We start from the raw sequence: 25,731 nt of genomic DNA, 5'->3' as shown, positions 1-25,731 counted from the left end.
AAATTCAGTAGATATTAATTGGGTATAGAATAATAGGACACAATTCTGGACCACATGTGGATACCACTAGTGATATTAAGGCTCAAGAAAGAAAAAGACATGAAAAATCTAAGAAATGAGGTAGTTGATAAATAATAACAAAAGGGGAGTAGGAGATAAAGAATGGTAGACCACACAAAAAACTACTAAGATAAATACTTATATCCATACTAGTAGGTGATGGAATGTCCTCTTGAAAATTTTTTTACTACATCATTTGCAAATTCAAAGGTATCTATTCCTAAAAATATAGATTAGTACAAAGTAACAAATAGTTTAATAATTTCCTTGATCCTGCATATATGCATATTTGTTTTCATATAGAGTCTATAGAGATCATGTATTGAAGACTTCTCTTTGAAAAGAAAAACATCTTAGATCACTTGCCTAACCATAAACCTTCTGATGACTTAAGTAGTAATTTAAAATTCTTGGGGCGCCTGGCTGGCTAAGTCAGTGGAGAATGTGACTCTTGATCTCCGGGTTGTGAGTTTGAGCCCCATATTGGGTGTAGAGATTACTTAAAATCTTTTTTAAAAATGAAATAAAATGATTTTTCCAGTGTTTAGAAGATTAAACCAATTTTTTTTTTTTTTTAAGATTTTATTCATTTATTTGACAGAGAGAGACACAGCGAGAGAGGGAACACAAGCAGGGGGAGTGGGAGAGGGAGAAGCAGACTCTCCGCCAAGCAGGGAGCCCGATGCGGGGCTTGATCCCAGGACCCTGGGATTATGACCTGAGCCGAAGGCAGACGCTTAACGACTGAGCCACCCAGGCACCCCCCAATTTTTGTTTTAAAGTCACAAAATGCTATAATGTCCTTGAGTTACTGAAATTATGGCACATGGTTATTTTGTATTTTTTATACTTTAAACTCAATGAATGGTAGAAATTAAGATATGAATATCGTGGTTATATCTGTTAGGAAGAACTGTTTGTTGTACATAAGCCCTGTATGCCTGTCTTCTTTGACCTGCTCTGTATTTGAGAGGGATGCTGATTAGCTCTAATAACAGGTTTGTCATAATGTTAATTGCATATTCATTCAGTCTGAGACACTTTGGGTACTTGGGAGGCTCTCGTAAGCAGGAGAGATACTGAGCCTTTTAGGGAAGGCCAGACATAAAAGGAAAGAGATTATAGAAGTGTGATCAATATGATGACATAGGAAAGTATAGGGTGCTGTGAGAACAGATCAGGAAGAAGTGATGTGGAAATTTAAAGGATTAAGTAGGAATTAGCCAGGAGAAGAGGGTATCAACATGTGTTATTGAGAGGAAACAGGTATGAAAGGCCCAAGGGGGAAAAAAAATTTTTTTAAGATGACTTGAGAGATAGACTGGGGGTCAGTTTAAGAGTGCAGGCTAACATAAAGGGAATGAGAAGTCATTAAAGGGCCTTAAGTAGGGTAGTGAATCAATTGTTTTAAAGGGTACTCTTGGTTTCAATGTGGAGAATGGATTGAAAGAAACCATACTGAAGGTATTAAATTCAGTGGACTGTTTAGTAACCCAAGTGTAGGATGATGAGATGTCTTATTTAACAATTTGGTGATTCTGTGGATTGAGAGAAGTAGATAGCTTTGGAAGCAAGAATTAAAAAGGATCAAGGCATGGAAAGATTCCATCAGTTAGGTGTTTTGAAGTCATTGGTAACTTGAAGTTCTTTTTTAGCATGTAAGTTAGTGAGTAATTAGGTGAGGAAGTAATAACAGGTACTATAGACAAATCCAGTCACAAGGAGAGAAGTGGAAGCTATTTGCTTAGCTTCTTTCCATAAATAGATTAGATTTAGAGCACATTTTGATGAATTAATTTTTGTAGAGTACTTAAAACATTGCTTTGCTTGGGGCACCTGGGTGGCTCAGTTGGTTAAGCATCTGACTCTTGGTATCAGCTCAGGTCTTAATCTCAGGGTCGTGAGTTCAGGCCCCACTTGGGCTCCACTCTGGGCATGATGGAGCCTACTTAAAAAAAAAAAAAAAAAGAACCAATGCTTGACTTACAGTAATTAATCTATTAAGTGTAAAGGAATTTTGACTCAGATGACTATTACATGTGTCAGATCCAATAACAATAATAGGTCCCTCTCCAAATAATAATAATACTTGGTCCTTCAGAAGCTCAGAGTAAGAGCTGATGAACTGAATTTCATTTCATGGTGATCTGTTAGATCATTTTCATTTTGTTGGTTTCTTATCCATGCTAAATCAAATAATGAGGTGATTAGAGACTCAGAATCTGAAATGAGATTGTGTAAGTTTGCATATGGTTCTATTGCTAACTAGTTAATTGATTTGGGATAAATTTTTTAAACTCTGAGCCTCCGTGTCTCCTTAGTGCCAGTGTCTTTCAAATATTTGTTGAATTATTTTTTTAAAATCTGAGAAAACAATTTTTTTTTCTTTTTTAAAGATTTTATTTATTTGAGAGAGAGAGAATGAGAGACAGAGAGCACGAGAGGGAAGAGGGTCAGAGGGAGAAGCAGACCCCCTGCTGAGCAGGGAGCCCGATGTGGGACTCGATCGTGGGACTCCAGGATCATGACCTGAGCCGAAGGCAGTCGCTTAACCAACTGAGCCACCCAGGGGCCCCTGAGAAAACAATTTCTACAGCAAATTTAGGAGCCTTCTTACAGCCATTTACTACTAAAATGCTTCCATGTACTGATTTTGCTTACTTTGTCCTTTAATGCTATGCTACATCCTATTTGACACTAAATAAATTGCCATTTACTTATCTATATTAATTTTGATTTTATGTTACTTTATCTACCTAACTAGATTTTAGTCTTGTGTTGTAGTTCTCATAGCAAGGACTGTTATGCTAGGTGAATTGTAAACACCTGGTAATTGTTGGGTTTCTTTAGGGGCAGAGCATTTATTAAAAGTTTTAAAAAGAATGTATGTCAGTGACAACATTCAGCTTGCTGAATGCTTTGTCTTCCACACCCTTCCCTTCAGCTAGGCAAAATGTTAGTAATGTAAGTATGGACTTTATTTTTTTAATCTGAGGATTTCATTTTCTTGTCATTATACTTGAACTATATTTGTTTTATTTCTGTTACTTAAAAACTCAAGTGTGCTTTATATTCTAGGTCCGGTTTATCACTAAAATATGGCATCCTAATATTAGTTCCGTCACAGGGGCTATTTGTTTGGATATCCTGAAAGATCAATGGTAAGAGATTTTGAATTCACTTTCTTCCCTCTCAATGAATTCCAAGGCTATATTTAGAGTGTTACGTGTGTAATTGCCTCAAAACATAAGCATATATTATACTTTCTCTTATTTGGGCTGTAATTTTAAAACCTTATGAAGTCTCTTAAGTACATGATCAAAAATGTGTTGGGGTGTCTGGGTGTTGCAGTTGGTTAAGCATCTGACTCTTGGTTTCAGCTCAGGTCATGAGCTCGATTGAGCCCCACGTTGGCTGTGCGCTAAGCGTGGAGTCTGCTTGAGATTCTCTCTCCCTCTCCTTTTACCCCTCCTACCACCTCTGTAAAATAAATAAATCTTTATTAAAAAGTGTGTTAGAATTGAGATCACAATCATTATATAAATAGTGACTTATGGGGCACCTGGGTGGCTCAGTCGGTTGAGTGTCTGCCTTCAGCTCAGGTCATGATCTCAGGGTCCTGGGATCGAGCCCCACATCGGGCTCTCCACTCAGCAGCAAGTCCGCTTCTCCCTCTGCCTCTGATCGCTTTCGCTCTCTCTCAAAGAAATAAATATAATCTTAAAAAAAAAAAAGTGACTTATTACATCTTGAAAAGTCTTGATTTAATTTATTTTGGTAAATTTGGTTCTTTGCTGTCTCTGGAAGATATTTGTGAAAGACTAAAAAAATTTAAGTATTGAAATAATCAGCTCTGATTTGGATGGAGTGTAGGCAACAAAAATGTTTAAAGTTGTGTTAAGTGAGCTTAGTTAAGGTTCTCAGAGTTGTAAGAAAGGAGTACCTTTGTAAAGTGATGTCTTCATTTGCATAGCACTTTATAGTGCTTTAACATGTTTTGTCTGATTTGATTTTAGCAGCAGAATGTTTAAGAATTCTTACCCTGGAGCCATTAAGTTCAAATCCTGACTGCCATTTACTAAACTGTGGTCTTGAGGAAATTACCTAGCCTTTGTGCCTTAGTGTCCTCATCTCACAAGATGGGGTTAATACGTCATAGGGCTGTTAAAAGGATTAAATGAATTGTTTTATGTAATTTTCTTAGAATAGAGCCTGGTATATTCTAACAATATGAATGGAAAAAAACTAAGACAAGAAGTATATAAAAAAGATATCAGAGTGGGCAAAAACAGTAATAAGCTATGTGTTTGATTTAAGAAAGGGAAAGGATGGAACCTGAACACGAACAAGGTGAAACAAAATGACAACATTTAGTGTTTGGGTGATTTGGTTTATTTAGTAATTGGATAAACAGACAAGAATTGTTGGTTTGGTTTTGCTTTTCCATTCTAATAGCACATCTGAGTAAAGCCTCCTCCCTCAGATCATCTCTTGGGGTCTAGTTTCTTGATCTGTATTCCATACCATTAAACATGGAATAGTGTGAAATGGAACTAATTTTATTCTATCATTCTTTTAATTTGTGACTTTTCACAATTTGTAGGCCTCAGTGTTTTTATCCATAAATTTATTTCAAAGGCCCCTTACAATAGTTTGATCATTCAGTGATACTAATGAATATTTGCAGACATTGTACTTCTTTCACTTGGTTTCTGGGACATTAGTTCTTCTATTCTCCCCTTTTCTGTGCCCATTCCCAGATTTCTTAACTAGTTCCTCCTTGTTTCTAGGAGCTTTGCACATGAGAGTACCTCGGGGCTAAGTCTTTACCTCTGCTACTTTTCATCTATACTCACTTTCCTGGTATGCTCATCTGATTTTAGAACTTCACTCTTTAAATACCAGCAACTCATAAATTTATCTTTCTTGGACTCCACACTCATATGCTGCTGCCTGCTTAACATCTGTACTTCAATATGTATGTAGTAGACATCTCAAACTTAAAACATGTTGAAAACTGAACTGATACTCCCCTAGCATCACCCCATCTACTATTGGCAGCTACATTGTTGCAGTTGCTCTGGCCAAAACCTCATCATGATCCTTGGTTCTTGTTTCTCTGGTACCCTGTACCCTGTTTGCAAATCTTATTAGTGAAACTTTCAAAATCTTATCAGCAGTTTCATTACTACTACCTGGCCCCAATCGCATTACCTCTTTCCTCAATGATTACTGTAGCCTGTCTCCCTGCTTCTGACTTTGCCCTACTCAGCAATTCTCAGAGAATGATAGTCTCCTCCCTGCTCCCCCCTCCCCACATCCCTTTTTAAAAACAAATATAGCTCCAGACTAAAATTTTCCACTGACTCCCCTTTTTGTTCAGAGTTAAGCCAGCAGTACTACCACTTCTGATTATCTCCCTATAGACAGTTGAAAGATTATGGTATGTATGTAGAGAGAGAACTTGGCACTTTTGTACTGAAACACTTGTCAACTCTTCCCATTTCCTTAGGCAGATGTGAAATAGCTGAATTTAGCCTCATTTCATATCTATGTAATTGAAATATTTTAAAATGCCAAAGACACGTCAGATAAAAATAGGTGAGATTAGATATACATGGATATCCTAAGCCCTCCCCCCCCAATTTATTGAGGTATAATTGACAGTGGGTATTCATGTTTACTTAGGCTTCAGAGCTGGAATTTGGTAGAGAAAACTAGAGGATAGTAATCTTCAGAAAAATAAATTGAATAAACATTGAATAATTTGGGATAGGTATGCTAGAAAACTGTCTTGGTCTTTGGTTAATACATATGGCGGTTTACCTTTAATGTTTAACAACTCTATGTTAGTATGGTTTATTAACTCCACAGTGTGTTCTATATGGAAACTATGTTCTAATGTTTTTTCCAGTGACACCTGTTATGACTATAGGTGTCTATTTACCTGGGGAAATAGAAGAAAATGACTACACATAAAAATTGCACTCAGTGATACTGCCCTTCTAAAAGACATGAACAGGCATTAAGAGAATACATTCCTAGGTGGTTGATAAGCAATGCTCAGCATCATTAGTTATTAGGGAGATGCAAATTAAAATTACAATTAGATACTATTACATACTTATAAATAGTTGTCATGCATTGATGGTAGGAATGTGGTTCAACTACTCAACCAGCAGTATCTACCAGAGCTAAACGTACACCTTTGATAGGGCCTAGCAATTCCACTCCTAGGTCTATATCCAAGAGAAATGAATGCATATGTCCACCAAAAGACTTGTACAAGAATACTTGTAGCACGTTTATTCAATAACCCAAATGTCTGTTAACAAGAAAATGGATATATAATGGAATAATTGTACAGTGAAACCCTACATAATAGTTTAAAAAAAAAAAAGCGTATTGACACAAACAGCATGGATAATTCTCACAGACATGTTGAGTGACCAAAGCAGACACAAAGGAGCACATACTGTATGATTCTGTTCTTACAAAATTCAAAATGAGCCAAAACTGGGGCGCAGTCAGTTAAGCATCTGCCTTCAGCTCAGGTCATGATCTCACGGTCCTGGGATGGAGTCCCGCATTGGGTTCCCTGCTCAGTGGGGAGTCTGCTTCTCCCTCTGCCCCTCTCCTCGTGCTCTCTCTCTCTGTTCTCTCTCTCTCTCTCAAATAAATAAGCCAAAACTAATTTATGGTGATAGAAATTAGGACAATGGTGGGGGTATGTGAGGGTTGTGAAAGGGAGTTGCAAGAGTGAAGTTCTTTTTGAGTGCTGGAAATACTCTAAATTTTGATCTATGTGTTGGTTACATGGGTGTATATATACATAAAAATTCATCCACATGTATAGCATTTAACTCTGCTTATTATACTTTAATAAAAAATTATAACAAAAAAGCTGCCATACTCTTTAAGTAGCAGTCAGTGTTTTGAATAAACATCAGTTATATTGATGGTCTTCTGAAGACCCTTAACAGAAAGTTAGTCAACAGTATTGACAATTCACATAGCTGTTGTATGTTTTGGAGGCCCTTCTGAGTCTGTATGCATGAATATTTATTTAGCCATCTTAACTGTGTTTATTGAGATCTGGGCAAAATTAATTTACTGAGGATAGATTTATAAGGTACATCATCCATTAACTATTAAAATTAGCTGACACATTTTGAAATTTCATATTCCTATTTGCCTGTTAGGATTTGTTTTTTACACACTGAATCCTAAAAAATCTCAGTGCATTATGAATTTAGTCAGCACTATGTAAAAAGAACAATAAATGGAATGAAAAATTATATTTTTACTTGTATACTTTTTCACATTACTAAATTTAGATTTAAAAATTAATGTAGATCAGTCAACATACACATTTAAAAAAATTTTTTTTTAAGATTTTATTTATCTGAGAGAGCATGAGCGGGTTGGCGGGGAGAGAGGGAGAGGCAGGCTCTCCGCTGAGCAGGGAGCTTGACATGGGGCTCAATCCCAGGACCCTGGGATCATGACCTGAGCCGAAGGCAGACGCTTAACCAACTGAGCCACCCAGGTGCCCCAAAAAACGTACACATTTCTTTACACTATCAAAGATGTTAAAATTGCTATAGTATTTAGAGCCAGAAGACTAGGTTGTGTTTTAATAATAATTTTATTACAACTGATTATTAAAACAGTGTCATTGTTTACCATTAATTTTTTGTCCAGCTTATAACTTTGCATTTAGGAGTTTTTTTTTTTCCTCTAGCGTTTTAAAAAATTTATTTATTCATTCATTCATTTATTTTTACCTGCACCCACTTTTATTTTTGTTTTTTTTTTTTAAGGGGGGCTGCAGAGGGAGAGAGAGAATTTTATGCAGACTCCATGCCCAGCGCGGAGCCCAGCATGGGGATGGATCTCACAACCCTGAGATCATGACCTGAGCCAAAATCAAGAGTCAGACACTTACCCAACTAAATCAGTTTTATGTTTTTTTATTGAGGTATAGTTGACATACAATATTAATTCCAGGTGTCATTTAGATTTCTTTTTAGCCAACTAATTCTTTTTTTTTTTTTTTAAACCTCCCCCACCATTTCATTATGAAAAATTTGAAGCATACAGAAAACATAACTTTTTCTCATTGAGATTATTATGAATCAAATCTAAGATTTTTCTTTTCATATTGAGAGCAAACTGTCCCTTTCAACACGTTCATCTTTAGGTCCTTAGTTTCTGATTTTTGAAGTTGTAAGTCTGAGGTCTATAATAGTTTGTGTCCTCCCAATAAAGACTGTGAGTAAAACAAATAAATGAAATAAAATAAAACTAAATAAAAGAGGTAGAAAGTATAATAAAAACTTACAAATCTCTAAGGGAAGAACTCCTCACTTTAAAAAAAATTTTTTAGGGGTACCTGGGTGGCTCAGTCGTTGGGTGTCTGCCTTTGGCTCGGGTCGTGATCCCAGGGTCTGAGGATCGAGCCCCGCATCGGGCTCTCTGCTCGGCGGGAGGCCTGCTTCCCCCTCTCCCACTTCCCCGGCTTGTGTTCCCTCACTCGCTGAGGAACCTGCATTGACCTATCTCAATCACCCAGAGTCCTTAGTTTATATTATGGTTCACTCTTGGTGTTGTCCATTCTATACATTTGAACAAGTGTATGATGACATGTATCCATCATTGTGGTATAGAGTATTTTCACTCCCCTAAAAGTCCTCTGTGCCCTATTCATCCTTCTACCCTGTCCTCTCCCACCTTTTCATCTTTCAGAACTGAAACCATACCTATTAAACAGTAACTTCCCGTTTTTCTCACCCTCCAACCAATGACAACCACCATTCTACTTTCTGTCTGTATGAGTTTGGCTTTTCTAGGTACCTCATGAATCCTAGTATTTGTCTTTTTATTCCTGGCTTCACTTAACATAATGTCATCAGGACTCATCCATGTTGTAGCATGTGTCTGATTTGTCTTCTTTTTTAAGGCTGAATAATATTTCAATGTATGTATATACCACATTTTATTCATTCATGGGTTGATGGAAGTGAGTTACTTCCACCTTCTGGCTATTGTGAATAATCCTTGTATGAACATGGGTGTACATATATCTGAGTCCTTGCTTTCACTTATTTTGGATATGTACCTCCTTACAGGTGAAATTGTTAGATCATATGGTAATTCTGTGTTTAATTTTTTTGAAGAATTGCTATACTGTTTTCTGTAATTGTTCCATTTTGCATTCCCACCAGCTGTGCATAAGGATTCCAATGACTCCGCATCTTCACCAATAACTGTTATTTTTTGTTTTGATAGTAGCCATCCTAATGGATGTGAGGTAGTATCTCATTGTTTGATTTGTTTCCTTAATGATGAGGTGATATTAAGCATCTTTTTATGTGCTTATCAGATATTTGTATATCTTCTGGAGAAATGTCTGTTCAAGTCCTTTCTTATTTTTTAATTGGGTTTTTATTGTTGAGTTATAGGAGTTCTTTATATATTCCAGACATTAACCCTTTATCAGATACATAATTTGCAAATATTTTCTCCCATTCTTTGGACTGCCTTTCACTCTATTAATTTTTATCCTTTGCACAGGAGGTTTTTCTCTACACAGTTAACTTTGATATAGTTAGACCAATTTTTCTATTTTTTCTGTTGTTGCCTGCACTTTCTATGTCCTATCCAAGAAATCATGGTCAACTCCAGTGTCATGAAGCTTTCAGATAAATACTTGCTTTATTTATTTTTTTTTTTTAAAGAATTTTATTTACTTATTTGAGAGAGAGAGACAAAGCGAGAGAAGGAACACAGCAGGGGGAGTGGGAGAGGGAGAAGCAGGCTTCCCGCCGAGCAGGGAGCCCGATGCGGGGCTCGATCCCAGGACCCTGGGATCATGACCTGAGCTGAAGGCAGACGCTTAACGACTGAGCCACCAGGCGTCCCTAAATATTTGCTTTATATAGATGCATGGATTAAGTGATATATTTTAAGCAAATAACTTGCTCTAGTTCAGAATGTTATGGACTGATTTCACACTTTCTTGAAAGTAAGAAATACTTGCTTGAATGGTATTTTACATGTTTTTGGAGTGGCACTGAAAGTTATATATACTAGTTTATCACTTTTTTCCATAAAGTTAAATTATGTCTAGAGAAATGGATAAAAAGTCAATGAGTAAAGCTGAGCAGAAGGATATTGACAACAATAAGAAAAGCAAGTCCAGTTCAGGATGGTTTGACTTGTGTTAAAAAAAATAGACTCATTCATTCATTGTAAAGTAAAGGAGAAAAAAATATGATCGGCAGATATATACATTTCTATAAATTACATGATTAAGATAAAATCTAGATTTTTTTTTTTAGCTCCAGTAGTTTTTATATTTTATTCAGAAAACATCCACTTTGCTTTTGTCATGCAGCATGTCCTTAACTGCGATATTTTCCTGTGTTGATTTTTAGGGCAGCAGCAATGACTCTCCGCACGGTATTATTGTCATTGCAAGCCCTATTGGCAGCTGCAGAACCAGATGATCCACAAGATGCAGTAGTAGCAAATCAGGTAAGGTGGCTGCTTTTGAAAGGCGTCCTTATATTTACCTATGAGTCTCTACTACTATAATGGTTTGCAGTATTAACACATGTGCGTAGTTCTATTGAAACTAAATTTGGAAGTGGTAAGATTTTGTCAGATGTAATAGTGAAAACTTTATTGATTTTTAATATACTAATTTAATTGGATATATGATAGATGGTTTTTAAACATTAATGGAAATTTTCAAACACACAGTGTCAAAAGATTTATATAGTGAACACCCATATTCCTACCTACATCTGGATTCTGTGAGATTTTACTATACCTGCTTAATCATGTGTGTATCTGTCTATCCCTCCATTTAGTGATAATTCCTCCCTGGTGATCATTTTTTGTAACTATAAATTTAAATGTATTTGCATGTTATAAAAATAAAGATAAACATATACATATTTTACACTAGTTACGGAACAGCAATGAACGGTCAGTTGATCCCTCTTTCACTTTTAAGAGAACTGAAATCTGGGACACCTGGGTGGCTCAGTTGTTAAGCGTCTGCATTCGGCTCAGGTCATGATCCCAGAGTCCTGGGATCAAACCCTGCATCCGGCTCCCTACTCAGCGGGAAGCCTGCTTCTCCCTCTCCCACTCCCCCTGCTTGTGTTCCCTCTCTCGCTGTGTCTCTGTCAAATAAATAAAATCTTTAAAAAAAAGAACTGAAATCTGAGTGCTCAAAACACGGGCCACCCTACTGCAGCTATGGCTTTTTTGTGCACAGAAAACAAAATGCCTGAGAAGCCATTCGACTTCTTTTCTTTTCTTCAAGTAGCACTCTCTTTGGAGGATCACAGTCCTGAGGTTCAGGTTGTAAAACATTTGCTCCATGTTCTCCCCCACCTGATAATTTTAACCAGCTCCAGCTGTGGCTGAAGTGGCATGGTAAAAGTTACGAAGGATCTTAAAATTGCCAAATGGAATAAATATTTTTCAGTTCTGATCTGATCTCCAAGGCAGAGGTCAGCGAATTATAGCTAGACTTACTATTTTTGTAAATAATGTTTTATTGGAATACAGCCACATCCGTTTGTTTACCTTCCAGCCACAAGTGGCAGGGTTGAGTAGTTGCAACAAAAACGGTATGGTCTGAAAGCTTGAAATAATTATTATCTGGTCCTGTGAGAAAGTTTGCCAACCCCTATTCTAAGCCGTTAGGATTTACTGAGCCCTCTCCCCCCCCCCCCCCCCGCCGCCGACCTAGAATTTTTTTCTTCTCTTGACTTCTGAGATACTACTCTCTTCTCATCTTGGTAGTTGTAGTTGTTCCTTCATAGGTTCCTACAATTATTTCTCTTCTTCCTCCTTTTAAACAGAGTTCCTTGGTTTAGACATTGTTTCTTTTATTTTCCATTACATATGGTCACTTGGATGATCGTATCCACACTGATACCACCTGTGAATTGAGAAAATGTTTAGGCTTGACCTCTCCCTGAGCCCAAGAGCCTATTCAGAACTGGATAGTTCTACGGGCGCCTGGGTGACTCAGTTGTTAAGCATGTGCCTTCGGCTCAGGTCATGATCCCAGGGTGCTAGGATCGAGCCCCACATGGGGCTCCCTGCTTGGCGAGAAGCCTGCTTCTCCCTCTCCCACTCCCCCTGCTTGTGTTCCTGCTCTCACTCTCTCTGTCAAATAAATAAATAAAAATCTTTAAAAAAAAAAAAAAGAACTGGATAGTTCTTTATGAATGTTTCATGGATACCTCAGCACATTCCCATACTGAACATAGAATCTTAAATCCTATGAACTTGTCCATCCTTATATGATACCATCATCAGCTTAAATATCCAAGCCACAGACTTGGAATTCTCTATGCCTCCTTTTCTCTTGGTGATTCCATTCCTAGTATCTCTTTCATACTTCTCTGATTTGCCTTAGTTCACATTTTAAAAAACTCAGGCACCTGGGTGGCTCAGTCGGTTAGGCGTCTCCCTTTGGCTTAGGTCATGATCTCAGGGTCCTGGGTTTGAGTCCCACAATGGGCTCTCTGCTCAGCGGGGAGTCTGCTTCTCCCTGTCACTCCGCCTCTGTACTCTCCCTCTCAAATAAATCTAAAAAAAAAAAAAAAAATTCTCAATTCAACTACTCTGATAGCTGTCCCTTCCTTGACCTCTTCCTCATCCCATCTTCTGCATTGATAACAGTGAACTTTTTAAAGTACAAATCTTACTTTACTTTACTACTAAAAACCTATTAGAAGCTCTGCTATCGGGGGTGCCTGGGTGGCTCAGTTGTTAAGTGTCTGCCTTCAGCTCAGGTTATGATCCTAGGGTCCTGGGATCGAGCCCCGCATCAGACTCCCTGCTCGGCGGGAAGCCTGCTTCTCCTTCTCCCACCCCCTCTGTTTGTGTTCCCTCTCCCGCTGTGTCTCTCTCTGTCAAATAAATAAATAAAATCTTTTTTTTTAAAAAAAAAAGGAAGCTCTGCTATCACCTACTTGGTAAATCCAGATTCTTTAGTTTATAGTCTTTCCATGATTTGAATTGTCTACAAACCCAGCTTCGTCTCCTAAATTTTTACTGTTTCTTGGACTCCTGCTTTTTCAAGATGATGTTCATTTCTGCCGGTCATTTCACTCAATCTGCCATGTTTCCTCTGCCTGGTTCCTCTTAGTAAACCTATTCCTTTCCCTTGAAAAGCTGTTCACTCCTTATTTTATGTATATCTTTATTAATACATTCTACTGTTGTTTGTTTCAGAGTGCTTAGAATTAGGGTTTTACATGCTGTATGTATGTACTGTTGATTTGCTTTTGGTAGTCAGAAGCATGGCTTGAATCTCAGCTTTGATTTCCTGTGACGTTCTGAGCCTCAAAGGCTGAAGTTGGACTTACAGCTTTCCTCTAGCTCCTCAGAGAGTCCAGTAATTTGACTTACTTCCTCGTTAGGAATTAACAAGGTAGAAACTAGATTTATCATTTTAATCTATAATAGAAGCTGATCAGTCTTAAAATATTCAGTACATGTAAAATACTTTTAAAAGAAATATTAAAGTGAATTGAACAGTTATTTTAAATTTATACTTCATTTGTTAAGTAATATTGGTTCCAGAGTATTTAAGAATGAATTTATTATCTCTTTCTAATGAGAATGGGAAGTCTTACCTTTTAAAAGTACTATGAGTTCATAAACATCTCAAAAGATGCTGTAAGTTAAGACTGCATATTGAGGGATGCCTGGGTGGCTCAGTCGGTTAAGTGTCTACCTTCGGCTCAGGTCATGATCCCAGCGTCCCGGGATCGAGCCCTGTATCGGACTCCCTGCTTGGTGAGCCTGCTTCTCCCTCTCCCTGCAGCTCTCCCTACTTGTGCGCTCTCTCTCTGACAAAAAAATAAATAAAATCTTTAAAAAAAAAAAAAAAAGACTGCATGTTGAGTCAGTGGAGCATGCCAGTGGAGCATGACTGGCTCAGTCAGTGGAGCATGTGACTCTTGATCTCAGGATTGTAAGTTTGAGCCCCATGATGGGTGTAGAGATTACTTAAAAATCTTTTTTTTTCCTTTAAGTAGGCTCCATGCCCAACATGGGGCCTGAACTCAAAACACCGAGAACAAGAGTTTGCCTGCTCTACCAACTGAGCGAGCCAGGTGCCCCCAAAATAAAATCTTTTGAAAAAAGGCTTTGCACATGGTATTTTCTTAAATCATTGTATACGAATACCGTTCTAGCAAAGCAGCAAAGTCTAGTTGTATTTTTTTCTGAGCTGTGGTTAATATAAAAGTCCGTCACATTTGTTAGTTAATGTCCATACAATTTTAGAAGCAAACAATTCTGTTTGGTTGTATAATGTTTGACACTTTGCAGTGTTCAGAAACATGTCTGTACCTCACTTCAATTAGTATTAGTTTTCTGTTACTTATATCTATTGAAATTGGAGATTAAAGTTGATAAATATAATTGGTCTTTTTTTTTTTTGGTAAACACTTGTGAATCACAGCTTCAGGTCGGACCTTTTTTCTTGAGTGACCTAGTATGCAGCAGAAAGTTGAATCAATTACATTTTAAATGTAAATTACTTTTACTTAGAAAAAGCCAGTTCTTAGGTAATTAAATATTGAATATTGTGACTGTATTGTCATGTCATTCAATTTGTTTCTTCATTATAGTACAAACAAAATCCCGAAATGTTCAAACAGACAGCTCGACTTTGGGCACATGTGTATGCTGGAGCACCAGTTTCTAGTCCAGAATACACCAAAAAAATAGAAAACCTATGTGCTATGGGCTTTGATAGGGTAAGTACCAAAGGCTTACTTATTTTGATATATTGGTTGAGTTATATTATTGCTGCAGATCCTTGGCTGACAAAAGTGGCTCAAAGATACTCTAAATCTAGTTTTTATAAACTTTCTTATGTTATTACAATCAGTGATTCTTTTCTTTTCCTTTTGCTAATTCCCCCCAGTCATTGGTTTAGAAGCTTTTTATGCACTACAATTACAAGGCAACTTAAAAAAACAAGAAAACAAGGTGTGCTTTCGCAATATAAAGATAGTGCGTGATTCAGTATTTTAAAAATATTTTGAGATTTGATTTTTTTGTCCCCTTTTCTTCTCTACAGAATGCGGTAATAGTGGCCTTGTCTTCAAAATCATGGGATGTAGAGACTGCAACAGAATTGCTTCTGAGTAACTGAGGCATAGAGAAAGAGCTGCTGATATAAGTCAAGCTTGCCCCTTCTTGAGGAGCATCAACATCTGTTATTTTTAGGATTCTGCATAGATTTCTTTTAAACTGGCATTCTTGCCTAATGATGTTATCTAGGCAACATTGGAGACTGAAAAAAATCCCTGCTCTGTAAATAAAGCTAATTAAACGTCTGTGTAAATTTAAAAAGGGGAAATACTTTAATTTTTTTTCTTAATAGTGTAAAAATTCTTTGAGCTAAGCTAAAACCATGGAAAAAACATGCTACTTTAGTGTTTAGCAGTGTACCAAGACTAGCAAGAGTTTGCTTCAGGATTTTGTTGAATAATTAAGATAATATTTTGAGTGTGTCAGGGCCATTCAAATTGTTGGTGTTGCATCACAGCTACCTTAACTGTTTTTAACATGGATCCTCTGTGCCTGTGAATTTACTTGCATGCTTGTACTTGACTTCTTAGGATGGGTAGCTGAAAAGACCACCATTTTAAGCATTTGAGAATTCTTAAATATGAGATTTATCCAGAATTGAAGATGGTGACCTATTCAGAGCCTTTTTGTCCTTGTCAACAGACTGGGACACCATATCTATTTTTCCCCCTCTTGCCACACACAGCTAATATTCTAATAGTAAATTTCTCTATATTTGGTGGAGAAAAATGCTGAGGGGCAGTATCCCTTGCTCCATTTTTAGGTCGTCCATTTGGAATGTTTTGTTACAGTTCTTCACTCTTAAAACTTTCCTATGTGAGTAATAATGTAAAAATGGAGCTGCCAGTTTTGTTCCTCTTGCAAAAACAGTAAATACTTAATGTTGTAGTATTCCCAAGATTTAATGAAGGAACCCAACTTAGTTTTTCAGTGAATTTGACATCTCTTTTTAAACTGATGAAATTTTCTTTGCAAACTTGCAGGGATGCAATCAACTGTTGGCAGTTTTTTAGCCTAATTTTGGCTTTATAGAGATTGCTTTATCAGGTACTTTACAAGTCACTCTTGCTTGCATTTGCCCCTATTGACACATGAAAGCTGTGTGGTGTTTTACTGTACATACTTCAGATACACTTAGGAATAGAAGTGTGTTATAAATCTAGCTTTCTTTATGATGTTTCTGATGAGAATTGAAAACTTTACCTTTTCTTGTACATAGTCAGACTTTCTATTCGTATTAAAGTTACATTTCATTCTAAGTTCAAAAGTTTGAAAATTATTAGTTTTGCAAGCTCAAACACTAATGTGACCATTTTATGAAGGCTGAAATGGATTTATGCAGGCAGTTCTATACATAGAAACACAGTTCTTATTAAATTTTCAGGACCAATGCAAATAACAATGTAATGGAATGAGAATGAATTAAAGTAAGGCTGTATATTGAAAGTCATATTATAAAAGGTTTGCTTTCTTCAAGTGTTATTTATCCTAAATTATAATCATTAAGTGTTTGGAAAATAGTTTTGAACCATAAATTCAGCATAATTTCATTTGACTTCTCAATAATCTTAGAAGCAATAAAAGAACCATTATTAAATATATTGTAATGTTAAAGATGTGAAGGTTCTTCCAAAAACTTGTAAGGCTTTCCTAATTAATAGTAAGCTCTTGTAGTTGATATTATTGCATACTAAACACAAGTTGCTATGTTTTTTCCCCCTATATGTTTGCTTAAGCATAAATTTCTTTATACAATCACCTCCTTTAATTGTTATAGTTTAGTTACTTTCTAAAGATGCCAAAGGAAACAAGATTTTTCTTTATTTATTTTAAATAGCTAAAACCTTGTACTTTTCTTTATATTTTGAAGTAAGGTTGGGATTGTGTGAAATGTGGACAGTTTTGTTCCACCGTTGGTTAGAATTAATTTTTTTTTTTAGTGGAGGGTTGGCTTGGTAATATTTGGATTATTTTCAGTATCAAACACATCTACCCAATTTACTATTTGCCTGTATTATCAGGGTATATTTAATTGTCCTGTGGTTAGACAAAAGAGAGAATGAACTCAGAGGTTACTAAGGTCAAACGTTACATACTTAGCTCTTGGAGGCAGCTGTACCTTTATACCTTGCCTTTGATTTTTAAGCACATTAACCCCATAGGTAATCTCATCCAACTGCAATTCAATATCCTCAGTGCCCAGGAAATTGAAAAGTACAATATTTGGTAAAAGAGGTTTTCCATAATGCATTTTTTATTTCAAAAATATATTTACCTCATTTACATTAAATGTGATAATCCCTCTTTCCTTTCTGGTGCATTTCCCACTGTCCTTCTGTTTCTTGTTTTTCACTTCTCTACAGATAAATGTAGTTTTCCCAAACATAAAAATTAAGGCAATTGCTTTTTTTCCTCTGGTCTTACAGGTTTGGGAAACGGACACTAAAACTGCAGGTCTAGAGAAAAGGTACCCTGGTGGAAATTATTTTTATAATTCTCAATTTTGTGTGATTCATCAGTTGTAAAAGCCTCAAAAATTATGGTTAAATATATATATATATATTTAATACATATATATATATATATATTTTTTTTTTTTTTTTAAATATCTCATTTAGGGCAGGCAGATTTGCTAGAGGTCGCTGATATTCCAGGAGGTTTTTATTAAAATTGGGTCTATTTCCTGGGTATGTGCCCAACTTTTAAAAGGACAAATACTTAGCTGTATAGTAGTATTTCACTATAGATTACTGAATGAATGAATAGCAGTTTGTCCCCCAAGTAAGTATACAGTAGGTAGTATATCAATATTTGAGAACTTTGTACTAAATTAGATTCTCTGAGTTGGCTCCCTCAAATATTTGGAATTGTGACTGTGGTTTACTTAAACACGTAATACATTCAAGTATATATATGTTTGGATTCTGGGTATTTTGCTTTTGAGGAGAGTAATCTATGAAATGAAAGACTGACTTCTTTTTTCTTTTTGGAAGTATTTCACATTTGTGATTGTTGGTGGCGCTTAAAACTATGCAAAAATAATTTTTTAAAGTATAAGAAAGAATTGGCAGTTAAAGTGGATATTGCTTATTTATGCGCTGCAGAATGCAGCATATTGTGTTACTGCTTAGGCTGCTTATTAATAAGTTTGTCGATGTGAAAAGCAGATCTTGGCTATAAGTGTATGCCTGATTTGAGCTTTTAAAACTCTGCAGTTAGGGTATGATAATGTTTCCACAGTACTTGTAGCAACACAGGAAATAAAGCATTTTTGTTGTTGTTTTAAATTTAAGATGGATTCGGGCAGGGAAGGGTTGGAGCCAGGTATATACTTCCTTGTACATAGATGGAAACAATGTTTGGATATGATAAAGGAAGCTGTTTACAGTTAACTTTATTTCATGGACTTTTACAAAATGATGTATTAATCACTTTTTCTAGTTCAAGAAATTTCAATTCCAGGGTACAAACCATTGGTTTAAAAAACTTGCATTTCCATTCCTTTAGTACCAGTTTAAAATAAATGCTTAAGATCAGCTGTTTGCTATCACTGGGGAAGAAGGCAACTTGAAGTATTTACTGATAAATAGCCTTTTTCCCAAATGTTACTTTTCTGCAGTGTCTATCATATAATGTCACATGTTCTGTTTGCACTGTTGCAATATGGATCAAATCTTGTGGCATAGGGATAGGGGAATGTTAGTCTCTCCCTTGTCCTGTTTGTTCTGTTACTGCTTTATTGGACTGATCTACCCTCATAAGCCTGTGATCATCACCTAAATGTAAGTTGTGAATGTGTCACCTTTTGCTTGGTTATTTCAACCACGCTGCTATATATATAATCAGGTGTGGCACAGTTTATCAGTTTGGTTCTAGGGGGTGAGTGAATACAAATCATTGCACTGTGCTGTTAAACGATCCTTGTGTGCTTGCTGTTACCTACTTTTTACAGGCATCATAATAAAAGCTAGACTATTTCTTTGGGGGGAAAGAGACTTATTTAATGTAATTTAAAGACTTTTCCAATAGAAAATGAAATACTATTGAAAATAATCTATTTTTTAGCTTTCAGCAATTGATGGTGCTTTGTTGTGGTGTCTGCTGGAAGTCTACTGCCATTATAGGGATTCTCATTAACCTCACTGAGAAAGAACCTTGCTTGTTAGCTTCTCTAGATCTCTATTCTAAACAATCTGTTAGTGATGATAAATTCTGTAGGAGGATCTATTCTGAGCCATTAACTTCCTGTAAGGGGAAAATGGGAGGGTTACCAGAAAGACCATTGAAGCAGGGTGGGCTATGGGTGGAGGGTTGGGTATTTGTCTTGAGAATTAAAAACTACGAAACACTTTTGTACACAACTGATTTTTTAAAAAATAAACACATTTTTAAAGATGTTGAATTTTTTTTCCCCCCCTTACTAGGAATTCTTAAAAATAAATGCATGCATGTTTTCCCCTGAAAATGGTTTATATCTTCTTTCTGGGTACTCATCTAGGCAGGCGGTTAAACTTCCACATTACTTTGAGCAAGAAAAAGAAGCAAGTAGGTCTGTCTCCTAGACAAGGTTCATAGTAATGAGCATATGATAAATGGGATAAATTATATTAGATCTTTGAATTTTAAAATGTGTTGAAACTTTTAATTGAAGTTATTTATTTGAAAATAGAACATTATTTGGCTAGGTCCTAATCCAAAATTTAGAGTAATCCAGAGTGAATTGGTACTGAAGGTAATGTTTATTCTGTTTTCATCTGTGCACACAAATAGTTCTGGAAAGGAGGGTGCTTGTTCCCATGGAAAAGACTCTTGAATTGTTTCAGAAAGTCCTGGGTTACTATCCTTGGATTATCCCCTGCCTCTAATACTGATAACTAAAAGAGGCTATATTGGTTAGGGTTTGTACTAGTTTTTTTACATGGCAAAACTGATTGTTACTTTATGTCTCTAGGGCATTCATAACCAGCTTTCAGCAGACCTATGACTTTTCTGTAGCCTGGAGATGGAATTGCTCCTGACTGGAATACCAGTATGAAGTGCTCTTTTCATGGAGCAAGCTGGATCTTTACATATTAAATCAAGAATAACAGATGGACTTCAAGTGAGCTCTCATACCAACCCCTAGCAAAGGATGGTCAGATTTTTAGGGTAGTAAACACTTGGTATAAGTTTTGTTTCAGTCATCAAAGAATTAAAGATTTTCAGTGAAATAACATGAATTCTCTAATACCTCTTAGGAGTATGTCCTACAGTAATATACTATCCATGCATTCATGTTGTAATGTTCATTTTACCCCATTTCAGTAAAAAGACATTAAAGCACAACTGTATTCTAATCTCCCTATTGTACCTTTTAATAAGATACAGAACCAAAGTCAAAAAGGCCAAGCTGTTTAAATACTCAGTGTACAATATTTATAGAGCCTTTTATTAATATAGGTAAAATAAGACAAATACTAGAAAACTTGGACATTTGAGGAACCCAAAGTATATTTTATTTCTTACAGAGTTAATATACCTAATACTCTGTTTCTCATTTATGGCGTAAAAGCTTTGCTGCATGTACAGATTATGCCTAACTTGATTTAAGGGCAACTAGTAGTGCCTTTTCTTCACTCACACAACTCACATACAGCTTTTTAGTTATTGTATTTATTCCTCGGTTCATTTTTAATACGTGAAGTACATATATTCCTTTTTGTGCACATTATTACTTGCATTATATTGTTAGAAGAATGACCTTGTGTCCTGAGCAATATTGAGGAACAAGAGTAATGGCATTGACATTGCACTGGTATCTTCCAACCGTATTTATAGGATTGTATAATTTTAAGGGAAAAGGGGAAGCTTCCAGGCTCGCTCTTTTTTTTTTAATATGGAAAACTAAATGACTTGGATACCTAGAGTGACAGGGTTTTTGCTGTAGAAACCCCATCATATTGTTAATTTATATGTGCCTCCTAAACTTGGTAGCGTTTTAAGACATTTTAATGCTATTCTTGTTTTCCTTAAAACTAGGAAATATGAAGGGATCATTTGCAAGCATGAAAAGGAAAACCAGTTCAGGTGGGAGTAAGGTCTTCAAGGAAAGTGTACCCAAACCAGTCAGATCAATGGTATGAATTGAAAAGAATGTTTTGGTAAACTAGCTTCAACTGTATTTAAGGTTCCATGACTTCTGTTGAAGTTGCTTTACATGCACCAAACATACTATTTTCTGTTTTTGTAATAATAGAATAAATAGCAGTGTTCTTGGTTTATGGAGCCCATAGAAGATGATCTTTTAAACCACAAAATCTAATTGGCCCTAAAGACCATTTTATTCCATTTGTTTTAATATTTTTATTTTAATATTTTATTCCACTACAGATACTTCAGTTCGTAATTGAATAATGTCACACTTCTGTTTCTATGAGAGAGGTGTAGCTCGTTTCAGGTTAACCTAAGATGTCATGACATTAAGGTAAAATCAAAAGGCAAAATTTTTATAAAGGAACAAATGTGGGGCACCTAGCTGGTTCAGTAGGTAGAGTATGTGACTCTTGATCTTGGGGTTGTGAGTTCAAGCCCCACATTGGACATAGAGTTTACTTAGGAAAAAAAAAAAAAAAACGAATTCAGGATGATAGTCTGCTGAGGTGATTATTAGCATGGTTGACTTTCCTTTAAAAAATACGTTTTCCAAATGATAAACATGCATTTTTAACAACGAGAAGTAATGAAGAGTTCATAATGTGAAATCTATAATCCTCTTCCTACCTGTAGTACTAATCCATTGAGAAAGTAGCTTTTAAATGTTTCTGGTTTTCCTTTTTAGGTTACCTAACACCTATATTAATTACGTTTCTATTCCATCAATTATACATAGTATCTCTTCACTCCCTATTTTTGTCCCTAATCTTCATTTAGTACAGATAGTCCCTGACTTTCAGTGGTTTAATTTAGTTTTTTTGTTGTTGTTGTTACCTTATGATGGTGCAAAAGCAATTTGCATTCTTTAGAAACCATACTTAAAATTTTGAATTACTATCTTTTTCTGGCTTAGTAGTTTGCAGTATGATAGTCTCTTGTGATGCTGGGCAGTAGGAGTGAGCTGCAGCTCCCGGTTAGCCACGTGATACGAGGGTAAATAATGATAGAACGATTCTGTACACATACAGCCGTCCTGTTTTTCACTTTCAATACAGTATTCAATAAATTACATGATACATTCAGGACTTTATTACAAAATAGGCTTTGTGTTAGATGATTTTACCCAACTGTATGCTAATGTGTTTTGAGCGCGTTTAAAATAGGCCTAACTGGGGCGCCTGGAGGGTGGCTCAGTTGATTAAGCATCTGCCTTCAACTCAAGTTGTGATCCTGGGGTTCTGGGATCAAGCCCCGCCTCAGGCTCCCTGCTCAGTGGGGAGTCTGCTTCTCCCTCTCCCTCTGCCCCTGCTTGTGTTCCCTCTCTCGCTGTGTCTCTGACAAAGAAATAAATAAATCTTTAAAAAAAAAAAAGATCAGTACAGGGAGAAGAAAATCTGAAAATACAACTACCTTCAAAGACAAGATAAGTTCTTGCGTCCATGAGGAAAGTACAGAATGCTTTATAAAATAGATTTTGTAAATTACTACAACAAAATTTAATTAAAACATTTGAAGTTTAAGAAGTACAACAAAGGGGCGCCTGGGTGGCTTAGTCTCTTAAACATCCAACTCTTGATTTCAGCTCAGCTCGTGGTCTCAGGGTCATGAGATCAAGCCCCTTATCAGGCTTCTCTGCCTTTCCCTCTGCCCCTCCCCTGGCTCTCATGCATGCTCTCTCTCTCTCTCTCTAATAAATTTTTAAAAAAAGAAAATAGGTAAAATAAAAATTTTTAAATACAAAATGTTTAAAATTACAGGATCACTTCAGAAGGTCCAACATCTAATAGGAACTTTTTTTTTTTTTAAAGATTTTTTATTTATTTATTTGACAGCGCACAAACAGGGGCAGCAGCAGGGAGAGGGAGAGAGAGAAGCAGGCTCCCCGCTGAGCAGGGAGCCCGATGCAGGGCTCGATCCCAGGACCCTGGGATCATGACCCAAGCCGAAGGCATTTGCCCCAGGCTCCCCTAATAGGAACTTGTTTAAAAAAGATTTTCTTTATTTTAGAGAGAGTTAGCACGAGCTGGGGAAGAGGAAGAGATAATCTGACTCTGCACAAAGCCCGACACAGGGCTCAATCTCACGACCCTGAGATCATGACCTGAGCTAAAATCGAAGAGTTGGATGCTTAACTGACTGAGCCCCCCAGGCACCCCTAATAGGAACTTAAAGAAAATGGAATGAGGCAAAGTATTAAAATAATCAGGGACATTTCAGGACACTGTATTGTGAGGGAACCTATTGAGCACCCAACACAGTGGGAAAAGACCCACAGCGAGGCATGTTTTGTTTCAGAACATTAGGAAAATGAGACAGCCCAAAAAATGGAATTGGGAGTTTGGGAAATAGGCCCCTTAAATGAACGGGGGATAAGAATGTCCTCAAGTGGAATTCTTTTTTTTTTTTTAAAGATTTTATTTATTTATTTGAGAGAATGAGAGCATGAGATTGAAGAGGGTCAGAGGGAGAAGCAGACCCCCCGCTGAGCAGGGAGCCGATGTGGGACTTGATCCCGGGACTCCAGGATCATGACCCGAGCCGAAGGCAGTCGCTTAACCAACTGCCACCCAGGCGCCCCTCAAGTGGAATTCTTAATCTCAGGAAAAAAACTGAGGGTTGCTGGAGTGGTGGGGGTTGGAGGTATGGTGTGGCTGGGTGATAGACATTGGGGAGGGTATGTACTATGGTGAGCGCTGTGAATTGTGTAAGACTGATGAGCCACAGACCTGTATCTCTGAAACAAATACATTATATGTTTAAAAAAAAAAGTAGGAAGGGAAAAATGAAGGGGAAATCAGAGTGGGAGACGAACCATGAGAGACTATGGACTCTCAGAAACAAACTGAGGGTTCTAGAGGGGAGGGGAGTGGGGGGATGGGTTAGCCTGGTGATGGGTATTAAAGAGGGCACGTATTGAATGGAGCACTGGGTGTTATGCACAAACAATGAATCGTGGAACACTACATCAAAAACTAATGATGTATGGTGATTAACATAACAATAAAATAAAATTAAAAAAAAAGAATGTCCTCAAGTTTCTCAACAGTGATATGGGAAGCTAGGACAATGAAGCAGTGATTGAGAAGTTTTGAGTGAAAAATTATTTCTAAATTCTGTTCCCAGGTGAGGTGTCAGTGTAGGCTAAAGATAGTTTTGGGCGCGCCTGGGTGGCTCAGGTGGTTAAGCAACTGTCTTTAGCTCAGGTCATGATCCTGGAGTCTCGGGATCGAGTCCCGCATCGGGCTCCCTGCTCAGCGGGGAGTCTGCTTCTCCCTCTGGCCCTCCCCCTCTTGTGCTCTCTCTCTCAAATAAAATCTTAAAAAAAAAAAGATAGTTTCATATATTCAAGTCTCAAAACATTTTTGTCTTTTATTGTCTTTTTCTTGGGAAGCACCTGAATGATGCACTCACCAAAATGGAGGAATAAGCTGTGCAAAAGAGACATGAGATACAATATAGGAGCTGGTTGTTTCTGGAATGAGTGAAGAGAAATCCAGAATGCCAGTTGTGAAGCAGGCTTGAACAGCCATTCCAATACATAGAGGACCCACCAGAAGGATGAAATAGTCTGGAGAAGATCAACAAAATGAAAGGAACTGATAGATCATCTAATATATTTTACCATACGTGAAATTACATTGGAATTAATTAGAGTGCAAGGAAAAAATTGACAATAGTAGGTATACAGAAAGCTAATAAAAAAAAAAAGATGTGGGGCACTGCGGTGGCTCAGTCGGTTAAGCGGCTGACTCTTGATTTCGGCTCAGATCATGATCTCAGTGTCCTGGGATTGGGCCCCAAGTTGAGCTCAGTGCTCAGTGGGGAGTCTGCTTCAGAATTCTCCCTCTCCCTCTGCTGCTGCCCTTGATTGCTCACGCGCTCTCGCTCCCTTTCTAAAATAAATCTTGAAAAAAGATGTAATTGTTCTAGGAAAACAACGATGTAAAACATTCAAAGCATGGTCATTTAGCAATCAATAACCATATAGTCATAATGTAAACTATTTTACCAGACTTGCCAAATACTAAAACATGAAGAATGGAAGGGGGATGGATGATCTAAGAGAGCTAAGAACGTGTCTACCTTTAAAGTATGTTTTAAGTCAATGAATAAAAATATAGTCATGTAAGCATATTATTTTGAAAATGTTTGCCTTTAAATGAAATTATATGCTGTGTGTGTCAAGATATGCTGTCTATGTGTGTTTTTAACAGACTTGGTGACATGTAATTCCCATACCATATCATTTGCCCATTTAAAATGTACAGTTCAGGGGTCCCTGGGTGGCTCGGTTGGGCATCTGCCTTCGGCTCAGGTCATGATCCCGGAGTCCTCAGATCGAGCCCTGTGTCGGGCTCCCTGCTCCATGGGGGGGCCTGCTTCCCCCTCTCCTGCCTG

At 36.9% G+C, this 25,731-nt stretch overlaps 1 protein-coding gene across 5 annotated transcripts in view; it reads left to right on the top strand.

Annotated features, from left to right (window-relative positions):
• UBE2K (ubiquitin conjugating enzyme E2 K) overlaps positions 1-25,518 on the top strand; it is a 76,543-nt gene extending 51,025 nt beyond the window's left edge. For 2 of the 5 annotated variants that reach the window (XM_006732317.3, XM_031027020.2), the window contains 4 exons: positions 3,139-3,221; positions 10,500-10,599; positions 14,733-14,861; positions 15,188-25,518. In XM_006732317.3, the coding sequence (XP_006732380.1) occupies positions 3,139-3,221; positions 10,500-10,599; positions 14,733-14,861; positions 15,188-15,262 (387 nt within the window). In that variant the 3' untranslated portion in view covers positions 15,263-25,518. The remainder of the gene's footprint in view (positions 1-3,138; positions 3,222-10,499; positions 10,600-14,732; positions 14,862-15,187) is intronic. The other 3 variants (XR_014143059.1, XR_014143058.1, XR_014143057.1) reach the window with 3 other exon arrangements.
• Positions 25,519-25,731: the final 213 nt, after the last annotated feature.

Source organism: Leptonychotes weddellii, chromosome 2 (assembly GCF_054177405.1).
Source record: "Leptonychotes weddellii isolate Sample4059 chromosome 2, ASM5417740v2, whole genome shotgun sequence".
NCBI lineage: Eukaryota > Metazoa > Chordata > Mammalia > Carnivora > Phocidae > Leptonychotes > Leptonychotes weddellii.
Note: the sequence above shows the minus strand (reverse complement) of the source record. Positions and strands in the feature narration are given on the sequence as shown.